Here is a 15,344-nt window from a genome sequence, read left to right on the forward strand (position 1 = left end):
AGACCTGCTTGATGAAGAGTGTGAGAGAAGAGGATGCAGAAGACAAGGTTAGATGGGTGCTGTGGCGATCCCTAAAGGGAAAAGCCCAAAGGAGATTTTTTTTTATTTTTGCAAAACCACTTTAATCACATTCAAACATTTTACAATTTTACATTAGATGAAACTTCAAAAACACTAAACACTAAAAAACACTAAAAACCAATAAACAAAAGGAAATACAATATAAAAATTAGTACATTTTAACAGGAAGTTTGCAAAAGTGAGGTGGTCATCAACTAAAGTGCATAGGACATTTTTGTGACACCAGATGTTCCTAAAGTTATGCAGTTCTTTTGTCAATTTATAGAAACCAAATTCTAGTTTTAAGCGACATCTGATGTTACAGCAGAAAACAGGAGCTGCTTCTTGAACAGTATTGTTTTCAGTTCTCCTCTTCCTGGTCACAGAAATTGTGAGTTTTGCCTCTCCAGAAATAAAATTTAAAAGCTGCCACTTTCTCTGATTCGATCTATTGTACCCAGCACAGTAGATTAATTTCCTGATACTAAAATTTTCACTGAACAGATTAAAAACATTCGTCAGAAGAGTGAAGAGCACTGAAGTCTCCCACACTCACTGAAAGCATGAAAGACTGTCTCCTGAAGGGGACAGAAGGGACACTGGCTGGACACCGCAGGGTTAAAAACAGAGATAAAGCATTGAACCGATGCACCATGTAAAATCCTCCACTGGAGGTCGGCTGGTTTTTTCTTGAGGGGGGGTTTGTACAGAAGTCTCCACTGTGGGTCAGGTCCATTTCCCGTCATCCTGCTGGCCCAGGTAGTGGGGGCTCTGTCACACAGGCTTCTCTTGTTCATTACTTTTACACATTGTCTGTACAGTATTTTTTTGTTGGCCGTGTGCAGGCTGATCTGTCGTTCATCTCCGAGGAGAGGACCCTCCAGTTCTCCAAACAGGGGACTGATGTGGACCTCAGGGAAAGGGTCTTTGCTGTCCGGTACAGTCCCTGTACTATAGTCCAGGAGGAGGCCTCTCTCCTTCCCGGAGAGTCTTTGCCTCCACAGTTGTAGCCCCCCCTGAGCCCCCCTGGTGGACTGGATGTTCAGCAGGGAGCTCACAGCCTGGACATCCCCCAACGCAGGCCCGGCGTTGTCCACCAGCTGCTGGAGGGTCATTGTCCTGGTTCTGCAAAGCGCTGCAGACAGCCCAGGTGTGGCTCCACTGCAGACGTCCAGCCTGGCCCCATGCACTAGTGGTTCCTTCAGGAACCAGAACAGAGTCAGAGCTTTTTCCTGGGCTGCTTTTAAATAGGGCCCACGACTTAAAAACACCACGATAAAACGGAGGCAAACCATTTAACTTTAGAAGCTTAGAGACCATTAAAAACAGAGCAGCATCCAGGTCCAAGTGGCTCACACGTCTGAAGATGCAGCCGGCCACCTCTCTCCACCTCAGATCCGCTGGTCCGGTCAGAAACCGCTGGATGAACTGTAATCTGAACGTGGCTGTTCTGCTAGCCAGGTGGATGAGGCCCTGTCCCCCCTCCTCTCTTGATAAAGACAACACTCCTTGAGGCACCCAATGCAGCCCATCCCAGAAAAGTTAACAAGTTTGGTCTGGATCTGGGCTAACCCTGATGGGGGGTCCATTCAGGCCAAGCGGTGCCACAGCTGTGAGGCCACCAGGTTGTTTATCAGTAAAACTCGACCTCTGTACGACATTCTGGGGAGCAACCATTTCCATTCTTTAAGTTTCTCTTCTATTTTTTCAATGACGCCCCCCCAGTTCTTCCTGGTTGTTGTCTCATTTCCCAGGTACACACCGAGATATTTGAGACCATCAGTCTTCCAACACAAGTTTTGAGGAAGAACCAGGAGGTTGCCATGCTGCTCACCAACAGCAAGGGCTTCACTTTGGCTCCAGTTTACTTTTGCAGTAGTTAAAACATTGAATGAGTTTGTCAAACCCACCAGAACATCAACATCCCTCTGGTTTTTGATAAGAACAACAACATCATCAGCATAGTCAGATAAAAGACTGCTCTCTCTAACACCAGGTAAAATCAAACCGTCGATGCTTTTGCGGATTCTACAGAGGAGGGGTTCCAGAGAGAGTACATAGAGCATCCCAGACAGGGCACAGCCCTGCCGGATGCCCCGGTGCACCCTGAAGGGGGCACACAAACTGCCGTTTTATATATATATATATATATATATATATATATAGTATATAGTATAGTATATATATAGTATACTCTCAACGTCACTGTACAACAACCGGATCTTGGCAATAAACACGGCGCTGAACCCAAACTTCTCCATAGTTTTCCAGAGGAAGCTGTGCTCAAAAGGAGAAGAAGAAGAAGCTCCTTTGTTCAACTGCTTGCTGATGGGGAACAGTATTTACTGCTTCTATAAAATATATGTACTCCATTAGCATCGGTTTAGAAATGTAGGTTGTTTCTGTTTTGACTCAACATAATACCGTTATTGTGTTAGTGTAGAATGGGATGCAATGTTAAAAAGCATGTATTGACATAATATTTAATATAATGTACCTGTTCCGTACAGTCCTAGACAAATGTCTTTACCTCTATGTCACCTTTCTCAGGTTGACCCTTGTTTTCTTTCCGGACTTCCTGGTTTGTTTCTATTTTAATCTTGTCTGCCTTCAGAACCTGGTCCGTATCGCCCTCAACCTGTTCAACTTCCTCTAAAACCACTGGCTTTGTTGTTTGAGGTACTACAATGATTTGCATTTCCACACCTTTGGGTAACTGTTACTCAGCACTTTCCTGTCTCCATCGATGCTTTTGCTGAGTTTGGAGAGGGAGGTATTCCCCCTTGATTTTTGTATCTGTTAATGTCTGTACCTTTTATAGAATGTGCTTTAATACATTAGAGATGTATTAAAGTCCTGTGATTAACATTTTCGTGACGATGGTGGAAAAAATCTGGATCTTTGATGTTCAGGCATCACCTGAAGAACGTTAATCATGGATTAAAGATCGATTCATCCAGTGACAGGTCTGAGATTATGTTTTAATCTGACAGTTATCCCCACTCCCACAGAAAGAATGTGATCATGTCAGTCAGATCAGGATGTGCCAATGCTAAGTTTACATTTTAAACTACAGAAGCATGTATCACACTATACTACTGAACTATTACTACTTTACCTTATATAAAATTTAAGATTTTGAGGGTTCGAATTACTTTAAACGCAGATGCAAGTGTCCTTTAATCAAACATGATGAACTGATCATCACGATGAACACCTGGATGGTGGGTAAATTATGTGATTAGTGTTGAGGTTACAACACGTCATTCATAATTCGTCATAACACATTCGTCATAGTAATAAATATAACCTGGGCATCTTCAAAAACATTAAACACTCAAAAACACTAAAAACCAATAAACAAAAGGAAATACAATATAAAAATTAGTACATTATAACAGGAAGTTTGCAAAAGTGAGGTGGTCATCAACTAAAGTGCATAGGACATTTTTGTGACACCAGATGTTCCTAAAGTTATTCAGGTCTTTTGTCAATTTATAGAAACCAAATTCTAGTTTTAAGCGACATCTGATGTTACAGCAGAAAACAGGAGCTGCTTCTGGAACAGTATTGTTTTCAGTTCTCCTGTTCCTGGTCACAGAAATTGCGAGTTTTGCCTCCCCAGAGATAACATTTAAAAGCTGCCACTTTCTCCGATTCGATCTATTGTACCCAGCACCGTAGATGGATTTCCTGGTACTAAAATTTTCACTGAATGAATTAAAAACATTCGTTAGAAGAGTGAAGAGCACTGAAGTCTCCCACACCCACTGAAAGCATGACAGACTGTCTCCTGAAGGGGACAGAAGGGACACTGGCTGGACACCGCAGGGTTAAAAACAGAGATAAAGCATTGGAACCGATGGCACCATGTAAAATCCTCCACTGGAGGTCGGCTGTTTTTTTTCTTGAGGGGGGGTTTGTACAGAAGTCTCCACTGTGGGTCAGGTCCACTTCCTGTCATCCTGTTGGCCCAGGTAGTGGGGGCTCTGTCACACAGGCTTCTCTTGTTGATCACTTTTACACATTGTCTGTACAGTATTTTTTTGTTGGCCGTGTGCAGGCTGATCTGTCGTTCATCTCCGAGGAGAGGACCCTCCAGTTCTCCAAACAGGGGACTGATGAGGACCTCAGGGAAAGGGTCTTTGCTGTCCGGTACAGTCCCTGTACTATAGTCCAGGAGGAGGCCTCTCTCCTTCCCGAAGAGTCTTTGCCTCCACAGTTGTAGCCCCCCCTGAGCCCCCCTGGTGGACTGGATGTTCAGCAGGGAGCTCACAGCCTGGACATCCCCCAACGCAGGCCCGGCGTTGTCCACCAGCTGCTGGAGGGTCCTGGTTCTGCAAAGCGCTGCAGACAGCCCAGGTGTGGCTCCACTGCAGACATCCAGCCTGGCTCCATGCACTAGTGGTTCCTTCAGGAACCAGAACAGAGTCAGAGCTTTTTCCTGGGCTGCCTTTAAATAGGGCCCATGACTTAAAGACACCATGATAAAACGGAGGGAAACCGTTTAGAGTCCATTAAAACCAGTGCAGCATCCAGGACCCTTGTTTTCTTTCCGGACTTCCTGGTTTGTTTCTATTTTAATCTTGTCTGCCTTCAGAACCTGGTCCGTATCGCCCTCAACCTGTTCAACTTCCTCTAAAACCACTGGCTTTGTTGTTTGAGGTACTACAATGATTTGCATTTCCACACCTTTGGGTAACTGTTACTCAGCACTTTCCTGTCTCCATCAATGCTTTTGCTGAGTTTGGAGAGGGAGGTATTCCCCCTTGATTTTTGTATCTGTTAATGTCTGTACCTTTTATAGAATGTGTTTTAATACATTAGAGATGTATTAAAGTCCTGTGATTAACATTTTCGTGACGATGGCGGAAAAAATCTACATCTTTTATGTTCAGGCATCACCTGAAGAACGTTAATCATGGATTAAAGATCGATTCATCCAGTGACAGGTCTGAGATTATGTTTTAATCTGACAGTTATCCCCACTCCCACAGAAAGAATGTGATCATGTCAGTCAGATCAGGATGTGCCAATGCTAAATTTACATTTTAAACTACAGAAGCATGTATCACACTATACTACTGAACTATTACTACTTTACCTTATATAAAATTTAAGATTTTGAGGGTTCGGATTACTTTAAACGCAGATGCAAGTGTCCTTTAATCAAACATGATGAACTGATCATCACGATGAACACCTGGATGGTGGGTAAATTATGTGATTAGTGTTGAGGTTACAACACGTCATTCAGGTTCATAGTAATAAATATAACCTGGGCATCTGTCATCGTAGATGAGCACCAGGACCGAGTAGCAAGAAGTCCTTGGACAAACTCGATTAAAGAAAGAAGTGAAATCTGGAAACACTATAACTGAACTGATATCTTCTTACTTATTTCATTTTTAATTTTTTTCAAGTATTGCTCTTGGTAAGTACTTTTCTTTCTTCAAATGTGATATAGAAGGAATTGATTAAATAGAAAATGTTATACTGTGAGGTTTTCATTTTACAGGTGTTTTTTTGGAAATATACCTTATTAGATTGTAATCACGTGTTGTGTGTATTGATCCATACTAATGCTATGACACAAAAAAAACATATTATGTTGTTCATTAGTCTTGGAGTTTTGCAATATAAATTTTTTTTAATGAATTATCATTATAATTATCATTTATCATTTATTTATCATTATCATCATAATCATCATCATAATATTTATTATCATCATTTATCATTATCATTATCATCAATGATTATCATCATTAACATTTGTAGTTTTTATAAATGCTAAATGGAATCAAATAGCGAAACATGTTCACTGAAATAAAATAATAATTTCTCATGTATATCTTTACTACTGAAATTACTTCATTGTACTGTTATTTTGACATATGATAATAGATGATTTATGAGGACACATAAGCAGAAAAACAACTTGTTTTTGGTTTGATTCAGACATTAAATGTTAACCTTTTTAATCAGTTTTGATTTGTTTGCTCAAAACCACTCTATGTACTGAGAATAAATTTTCTCTATAAATGTAGTGTTTTTTCTCGATAATTCATGCATAAATAAGAACAATAAATGGCATTCATCCATATAAAACATTTTGACTGGACTGAAACATGAAAATAGTGTCTTGTCAAAAGTTGCAGGTTCAAAAGTTGACAAAATGGGTGTTGGAACAATTTGGCTACTACTTACAGGTAAGTTATGTTTCACTAAATAACAAAATAAAGACGTGAAGATGTCAATAGTGCTCCAGAGAATGATTGTAAAACACATGTTCCTCTTTTTCTTACCACAGTTGCTGTTGGACTCCAATTTATAATTCAAACACAAGCCATATTTGGAGATTCAAGGATTGATGGATCAACTGATGGATCAACAGATGGATCAACTGAAGGATCAACAGATGTTGACGAAACTCCTCTGACTCCACCTCCTGAATTAGCTGTGGAACTTAGTTTTACTTTGAAACATGAATTCGTACCAGAACTCGATAACAGAAGCAGTCAAGAGTATATGGATCTAGTAAACATAGTTGAAAGCGAGGTAAGAAATGTTTTACCAGTACTCATAGGTGTGATGATAAAGTTTAACATTTTTGGTTGCTATTTGGAAAACATTGATTTTTAAAAATATTTTTTCTGTGTTTCCTTCATGCAGTGTGGAGACATCCTTAGAGAAGCTTTTGGCTGTGCGTTTATGGAGTGTATTGCTCGGTGTTTCAGGTAACATCTGCATGTTATTTCAACAATAATATCATCTATCACACTAATACCAGATGCATTTTTGATACAGACCAGCTTTAGTCTGGATACAAACGACTCAAACCCAAGTGGTTGTGACGGTTGTGCTGAAGAGTTCTGCATCCGCAGATCTAATTCCAACAACTTCTCAAGTTTTACAAGCCGTAATCGATGGAGCAAACAATACCAACTCTACTATTCTCAGCGGCTCAGTCGTAGTAATAGGTTTGTCAACAGCAGCCTTGCTTCCTGTCGCTGCAGTTCAGTTTGTCTCTCATTACCTGTCATTGTTTCATGACTGTTGAGGTTTTTACATTTTACTTTTGTTTTTTCAGCAACAACTTTGACCACAACTCCAGCTCCCCCTACCAGTACAACGACTGGTAAGTAAACTGTAACTGGGGCCACACGTACTCTATTTGTCAAGCAGATCAAGTCACAATGACTTTTTCCCATTTTTCATGTTTCTGTTTTAATTTTTCTTTTTACTATCTACAACCACAATGACTTCAGCTGTTACTCCCATGGCAATCCCATTGTCTTTCACGTCTCGTGGGGAGACATTCACAGCAGGCTTAATGGATTCATCGTCTCCAGTATTTATGGCTCGAGATGTACTGATAGTGACGTCAGTAAGTCTCTCTCGTGCAAAATATCAGGGGTCCTAAGTCACTGATCACATTTATCAAGATACATCTCATGTCACAGTCAAGAGTCTACATATAGTTGATTTAAATGTCAGTGTCTGTACTTGTGTATTCTGTCTGGGCTGCAGACAAGATAAGCAACAGCGTGGGGGTTGAGGTTACAGCTGAGAGCCGAGAACTCATCTTCAATAAATGGCCTTTTCTAATTTTTCCATATATATAAGGCGCACTTTTGATTTTTGAGAAAGTTAAAGGCTTTTAGGTGCGCCTGATAAGGCGGAATATACTGTAATAACTTTAAAAGTCAGACTTGTGATGACTGAATAATCAGACACATCAAAGTTACTTTCTTTTTTTTTCCTGTAGCTTGAACCTGTCTACAACAACACATTCCCATCATTCATGTCCTTGAATGTCACTGGATTCAGGTAAAAATTTTATTTTATGAAGTCATGATGAAATAAGCTTTAGAGTTTGTAAAATATTCCTACAAAATTGATAAAATTTTGTCATTTTTCCTTTTGCAGAAATGGTTCAATTATTAATGACTTACTAATGCTATTTTCGGCTGGTAATGTTCCTAATATCACGGACATCGCAAATGTTTTGATCAACGCATCTTCAAACATCACAGCCTTCAACATCTCCGTCTCCTCCATCACTGTGAATGGCACAGGTAAACAACACTGAACGCTGCTTGATCAATAACGTACAATAATACTGATCTGATCACTAAAGCAATGTTTCCTTTTCTCATCAGTTGTAAGTGTTTCCAGTGGAGTGAGTCACAAAATCAGCCTCATCACTGCATCCTTCTTTGTGCTGTTGTCATGGCTACTGTCTAGCCAGCATTAGCATCTGTTTCCATGAGAAACCCCATCAGAAAAGGGGAGCTATCACTGCTATGAAGACGGACTTCATATACCCAAGAAGACCTCTGAGGACTACAACTTCATCAACAACGTCATGAAGCTTGTGAAGAACTTTCATCTTTAAATTCTCTGTTAATCGTTCTGGTCAACCTTTGTTGACCAGAACGACACATGTATTCACCGGTGATAACTTTCTCTAGAATTCTTTATTGTAGGGTTGACATCTCAGACATCCCATCGGTGAAGACGACACCAAACATCCCTTTGGAATACTGAAACAAAAAAATCTCAAAACAATCAGTACTGGCATTAATTTCTCCAGAACAACAGAAACGGTGCAAACATTATTTGGTTTCTTGAACTATAGTTCATTCATTCATCTTCTAAACCAGCTTCATCCGCTGTCATGGGTCGCTGGTTGCTGACTATCTTGAGCTATTTGCGATATATTTCAAGTTCATACAAATCAAGATTAATTACATCAATGTCAGTGTTAGTCCACTTGAAAGTTAATTAAATTGATAATGGAAAGAGTTGTCGCAACTTTTATGAAATGTTCAATATTTTAATGCCATGGAGGACTATTCTAAGAAAATATAGCACAAGATAGGACGCGCGCCATGACAGCGGAAGTGACTCAATCGTAGACATCGGGGTGAATCCATATCAGCGCCGTTATATAAATATACGGCAAGCGACAACATAGCAAGCCGACATTATTACATTTATTTATCAAGAAATCATCTATGCTTTTGCACAATGTGAAAAAAAATGCTGCTATGATGTTATGATATGAAAGCTTATGAATTATTTATGTGAGATGAATACACTAAATCGATTTAAACGTGCTCCGTTACTTTTTGTCCACATCTTAGATAAATTAGTTACTTGGATTAGTTCTTAAAACAAAAAGTTTTGGACATGCCAAACTAACAGATGTTATGAAATAAATCCTAAGTGGTGCTTCTTTGTTGAACTTAATGCTGATGGGAGAACAATATAATCTGTGCCTTTGATATAAATATACTCAATGAGTGTCACCTTAGAAATGTACAATGTTTCTGTTTTCATTTATCATCACACAATCAATGTGTTAGTGTCTTAAGTTTATCATCAGAGGTTTAGGTACTGCATGTTTCTTTGCATTAAAGGGACTTGATATACTTCAGTCAGTCTAACCATGAGTCATTATTTCCATCTATCCATCTAAAATACCTTTTTCACCAGTAATTTGACAATAATATCCCTATAGACCCCCATAATATTCATGATGTAAATGTGTATGAGTTATTTATTTTATGTGAATACGCTAAATGAATTTAAATGTGCCCCTCTCCTTTTTTTTTTCTTTTTTTTTTACAATCTGAGAAAAATTATTCTTAAATTAGTTACTTGGATTATCTCTTAAAACTCAAATACTTGGAAATGCCAAAATAACAAAAAGCCTTACCGTTTCTATAAAATATATATACTCGCTGAGCGTCATCTTCGGAATGTATGATGTTTGAGTTTTCAGTTATGATAGCACTATCATTTAGTGTTTTAATTAACTGACTTAATCAATTGAGATCATTATTTTTATTTGTTTAGTTTATTTTATTTTCGGACATGTTATAACAACAGACGTCTCACGTTTATTACGCTTACATCAAAAAACAACATTTGAAAAAAAAAAAAGGGCTGACGGGTAGAAGCAGTTTGGCTTGTGAAATTCCCGTCTCCCAGAATTAACAAACACCTCTGTCATTATATTATGTTGTCAACCAATTCATAAATTAAATTTACAATATTTTCCACACTATAAGGCACACTGGATGATAAGGTGCACCTTTAAAGAATTCTTTATCTTATAATTTATTTCATATTTAAGGTGCACCGGATTATAAGACACACTGTAGGTTTATGAGAAAAATGTAGCCACAAGAGGACACAAGCCAGTGTCTTATCATGCCGGTCCCAAGCCCGGATAAATACAGAGGGTTGTGTCAGGAAGGGCATCCGACGTAAAACTTCTGCCAAATCAAACATGCAAATCAAACCTATGACTTCCATACCGGATCGGTCGAGGCCCGGGTTAACAACGACCGCCATCGGTGCTGTTCACCTACAGGGTGCCGGTGGAAATTGGACTACTGTTGGTCGAAGAAGGAGAGGAGGAAAGTCTGTTCGTAGGAGGAGAGAGGAGCGCCAAGAGTATAGGACTGAGAGTAGGGACGTTAAATGTTGGAACTATGACAGGAAAAGGTAGAGAGTTGGTTGACATGATGCAGAGGAGGAAGGTAGACATACTGTGTGTCCAGGAGACCAGGTGGAAAGGTAGCAAGGCTAGAAGTTTAGGAGCAGGGTTCAAGTTGTTCTATCATGGTGTAGATGGGAAGAGAAATGGAGGAGGAGTTATCTTGAAGGAGGAGTTTGTCAGGAATGTCCTGGAGGTAAAAAGAGTGTCAGATAGAGTGATGAGTCTGAAGCTAGAAATAGAAGGTGTGATGTTCAATGTTGTTAGCGGGTATGCTCCACAGGTAGGATGTGAGCTGGAGGAGAAGGAGAAATTCTGGTCGGACTTTGATGAAGTGATGCAGAGCATGCCTAGAAGTGAGAGAGTTGTCATTGGTGCAGACTTCAATGGATATGTTGGTGCAGGAAACAGAGGTGATGAGGAGGTGATGGGCAGGTTTGGTATCCATGAGAGGAACGCAGAAGGACAGATGGTAGTTGACTTTGCAAAAAGGATGTAAATGGCTGTAGTGAATACTTTCTTCCAGAAGAGGCAGGAACATAGAGTGACCTATAAGAGTGGTGGTAGGAGCACACAGGTAGACTACATCTTGTGTAGACGGTGTAACCTGAAAGAGATCAGTGACTGTAAAGTAGTGGTAGGTGAGAGTGTAGCCAAACAGCATAGGATGGTGGTGTGTAGGATGACTGGTGGTGAGGAAGATGAAGAGGACAAAAACAGAGCAGAAGACGAAATGGTGGAAGCTGAAAAAGGAAGAGTGTTGCATGACTTTCAGGAAGGAGTTCAGACAGGCTCTGGGGGGTCAGGAGGTGCTTCCAGATGACTGGACAACTACAGCTAATGTGATCAGGGAGACAGGTAGGAGAGTACTTGGTGTGTCATCTGGAAGGAAAGTAGATAAGGAGACTTGGTGGTGGAATGAGGAGGTACAGGAGTGTATACAGAGAAAGAGGTTAGCTAAGAAGAAGTGGGACACTGAGAGGACTGAGGAGAGTAGACAGGAGTACAGGGAGATGCAGCGTAAGGTGAAGGTAGAGGTAGCAAAGGCCAAACAAGAAGCTTATGTTGACTTGTATGCTAGGTTGGACAGTAAGGAGGGAGAGACTGATCTATACAGGTTGGCAAGACAGAGAGACAGAGATGGGAAGGACGTGCAGCAGGTTAGGGTGATTAAGGATAGAGATGGAAGTCTATTGACAGGTGCCAGTAGTGTGATGGGAAGATGGAAAGAGTACTTTGAAGAGTTGATGAACGTGGAAAATGAGAGAGAACAAAGACTAGAAGAGGTGACTGTTGTGGACCAGGAAGTAGCAAAGATTAGTCAGGATGAAGTGAGGAGGGCATTGAAGAGGATGAAGAGTGGAAAGGCAGTCGGTCCTGATGATATACCTGTAGAGGTATGGAAGTGTCTAGGAGAGGTGGCGGTAGAGTTTCTGACTGGGTTGTTCAACAGGATCTTAGATAGTGAGAAGATGCCTGAGGAATGGAGGAGAAGTGTGCTGGTGCCCATTTTTAAGAACAAGGGAGATGTGCACATCATGTGGACAGCACATGTTAGAGGTTTTGGAGATAAAGTCAGAGAGACCAGACTGAGGCCCCGTCCACACGTTGACAGATTTTGTTGTGTTTACGCCTTCCGTCCACACAACAACGCAGATATCTGGAACGAAAACGCAGCTTTTCAAAAATGCTAGCCGAGGTGGATTTTTTTTAAAAACGCTGGGTCTGCGTTGTCTTGTGGACGGTTGTATCCGCAACTTTTTAAAAACAATGACATCTTGCCTGCGACAAAAAAACGCTGTCGTGTGGACGGGAATCATTTTCAATGCGTTTTTAAAAAGTTGCGTTTTCAAAAAAATTCCGTTATCGTGTGGGCGGGGCCTCAGATGGTTTGGACATGTCCAGAGGAGAGATAGTGAATATATTGGTAGAAGGATGCTGAGTTTTGAACTGCCAGGCAGGAGGTCTAGAGGAAGACCAAAGAGGAGGTTTATGGATGTAATGAGGGAAGACATGAAGGTAGTTGGTGTGAGAGAAGAGGATGAGAAGACAGGGTTAGATGGAGGCAATTGATTCGCTGTGGTGACCCCTGAAGGGAAAAGCCCAAAGGAGAAGAAGAAGAAGTAGGTTTATGAGAAAATTATAGGCTTTTAGGTGCACTTTATAGTTCAGAAAATACTGTATTTTGGTACATTGCTGTTTTTAACTTCCCAGCCACTACAGAGTCTCTCAGTTATTATCAGTAGGTCTTCATGTCCCCATCAATGTAGTCACAACATATTACATCCACCGAACTCTTCTTCCACCGTCTCAGAGTGACCCTGAGCATGCTCACAATATAATTTTCCCCAGGAACAACAAGTTTTGTTAGAATTACAGATGATGAAGACAAGAAGTTGAGTTAGCCAGTGTTCTTACAGTCTCCGCACACAGTATTATGATGAGTCACGCTCTGCGCGGTGTTTACATGCTCTCCCCGAGTCCGCGTGGGTTCTCTCCGGGTTCTCCGGCTTCCTCCCACCTCCAAAAACACACGCTGCAGGTCAACTGGCCAATCCAAATTGCCCGTCGGTGTGAGTGTGAGCTTGCATGTTTGTCTGTGTCTGTGTGGCTCCGCGTTGCACCGGCGTCGCGCCTGGAGTTTCCCCCACCTCACACCCTAAGTCAACTGGGATAGGCTCCCCGCAATAGCGGATAAAGCGTTGCAAAGGAAAGTGGAAGGATGATTTGTGTGCACTCTATAATGAGCATTGTGAACAGGTCTTATAGCTTATAGCTTTTCTTATAGGAAAAGTGTGTTAGAAGCTATGGAGGTGATCTCACACTACAGGATTGTGAAACAAAGCGATGGTGGATCCACAAAGAGGGGATTGCAGCTGAAGTCAGAGTTTCGAGAACCGCCACGAAGAGACGTGTGCAAAATGTGGTTCCAGCTGTTGCATGCCTTGTGTCAAGGTATGCAACAGACAGCATCATACGTGACTCGCCACACCGCATTGCTATGAAGCGTATCAGTCTGAAGTCATGTTCTAATAGATAAATAGATAGATACTTGAATAACCCCAGAGGAAATTGCACATATCCACTGCTCAAGGATTTTCTGAGATACTGAATTGAAATATATCAGTCTGTGTATAATGAATTGACATAATATACAATAGTTTCCCTTTTTAAATGGAATTACTGAAATAAATAAACTTTCATGATATTCTAATTATATGACCAGCACCTGTACACTGTGCATTTGGTCCCTGCTCGGAATTTTGCAAAGATGTGGATAGAATGACAGGAATGCCAAAAAGGCCAAAGGAACTCAGAGCGAACTGTTCACTCAGTTTGAGATTTGACGAGTTAGTTTGACAAGACGTAAAATCTTAATCTATAGATTGTTAATGTTAGGCCGTTAGCATTAGGATGCATCCTCTTGCTATGTTGGCGTGATCAGTCCTGTAAACTAATGAGGACATCTTCATCATCTTCATCTTCCACATCATTGGCTGGCAAAGAAAATGAAATGTTTCATGTCTTTTTAAGTTTGTATTCAATGTGAACCCTTACCTGAACCCTAAATCCAAGTATTTTGACAAATCGCACCCTCTTCCCACCTATGGTGTAACTACTATTAAGCACTATGTTCCTATCAATTATCATGCTGAGTTGGGGAAGAGAGAGCCATCCCCTCGATTTTTGTATCTGTACGTTTAGCAGTTACCACTCCCACAAAAAGAATGTGTTTATGGCATAAAAGGGAATGCCTGCGCTACATTTGCATTTCAAGCTACAGTGACATATATGACACAAACCACAACATTTTTACGACTCTACTTTTCGCAAACCTTTTGAAGGGTGTTGTTTACTTTAAAAGCAGATGCACCAGGATCCTTTAACCAAACATTTATTTATGGAAAAGATGGAATGGTGAACATTTGGAATTCAGTCTATATGTGCACTATATGTGACAAAATGTGTTGAAAATGTGTCATTCTGCTTCGTGGTAATATATTAGACCGCAGATGAGCACCAGAATCAGGTAACAAGAAGCAGTTGAAGAATTAAGTCAAATCTGGATATACTGTCTTTTCATTTTTAATTTATTTCAAGTCTTACTTTTTGGTAAGTAATTTTCTCTCTTCATATGTGACATAAAGGTAATTTAAACGTGTTTTTTTCCGACATTTTCTAATATTCCTCTTTAGATCTTACGAAATTTCTCTCTAAATCCATACTAATGCTATGATGAAAAAACGCAATGACATATTTTGTTCATCATGCTCTGATTTTTGCAATAGAATATATTATTTTTACTGAATTATTAAACACATTTCTGATTTTTTGAATGCTGAATAAAAACCAAACATTTTAAATGGACTGAAACATAAAAACGAAAGGCAAACACTCTTGTTTATGTTATATATTTTGAAAACAATGTAATTACTTAAAAATCTAACATTTTAAGATGTTTACTGTTTATGTATTTAGTGAATGACTCGCTGTCCTGTCAAAATTTGTAGGTTCAAAAGTTGACAAAATGGGTGTTGGACCAAAGTTATCAATTTGGCTAATACTTACAGGTAAGTTAGTTTTCAAGAAATAACAAAATAAAGACTTGAAAGTGTCAATATTGCTCCAGAAAATTAATGTTAAACACAATTCCCTCTGTTCTGTACCCACAGTCACTGTTGGACTTCATTTTGCAGTGGAAATAAAAGCCATAACTGGAGATATGTTTAAAGATTCAACTGAAGGATCAGCTGAGGGATCAGCTGAAGGA

General features: G+C 40.1%; 1 protein-coding gene across 1 annotated transcript; it reads left to right on the top strand.

Moving 5' to 3' along the window:
• The first annotated feature begins 5,372 nt into the window (after positions 1-5,372).
• On the top strand, positions 5,373-9,404 carry LOC137590820 (uncharacterized). Its single transcript, XM_068308617.1, has 10 exons — positions 5,373-5,494; positions 6,216-6,272; positions 6,374-6,621; positions 6,736-6,800; positions 6,871-7,043; positions 7,154-7,201; positions 7,332-7,450; positions 7,832-7,893; positions 7,993-8,141; positions 8,226-9,404. The coding sequence occupies exons 2-10, from the start codon at positions 6,239-6,241 to the stop codon at positions 8,318-8,320; spliced, it is 993 nt and encodes a 330-aa protein (XP_068164718.1). The 5' UTR covers positions 5,373-5,494; positions 6,216-6,238; the 3' UTR covers positions 8,321-9,404.
• The last annotated feature ends 5,940 nt before the right edge of the window (positions 9,405-15,344 follow it).

Source organism: Antennarius striatus, chromosome 23, assembly GCF_040054535.1.
Source record: "Antennarius striatus isolate MH-2024 chromosome 23, ASM4005453v1, whole genome shotgun sequence".
NCBI classification, from domain to species: Eukaryota; Metazoa; Chordata; class Actinopteri; order Lophiiformes; family Antennariidae; genus Antennarius; species Antennarius striatus.

Excerpts from the sequence above, each read along its gene's own strand:
- LOC137590820 (XM_068308617.1), top strand. The coding sequence starts at position 6,239 with ATGGGTGTTGGAACAATTTGGCTACTACTTACAG. Across the intron at positions 6,273-6,373 it reads AATTTGGCTACTACTTACAG|TTGCTGTTGGACTCCAATTT; the intron begins GTAAGTTATGTT and ends TTCTTACCACAG. Across the intron at positions 6,622-6,735 it reads TAAACATAGTTGAAAGCGAG|TGTGGAGACATCCTTAGAGA; the intron begins GTAAGAAATGTT and ends TCCTTCATGCAG.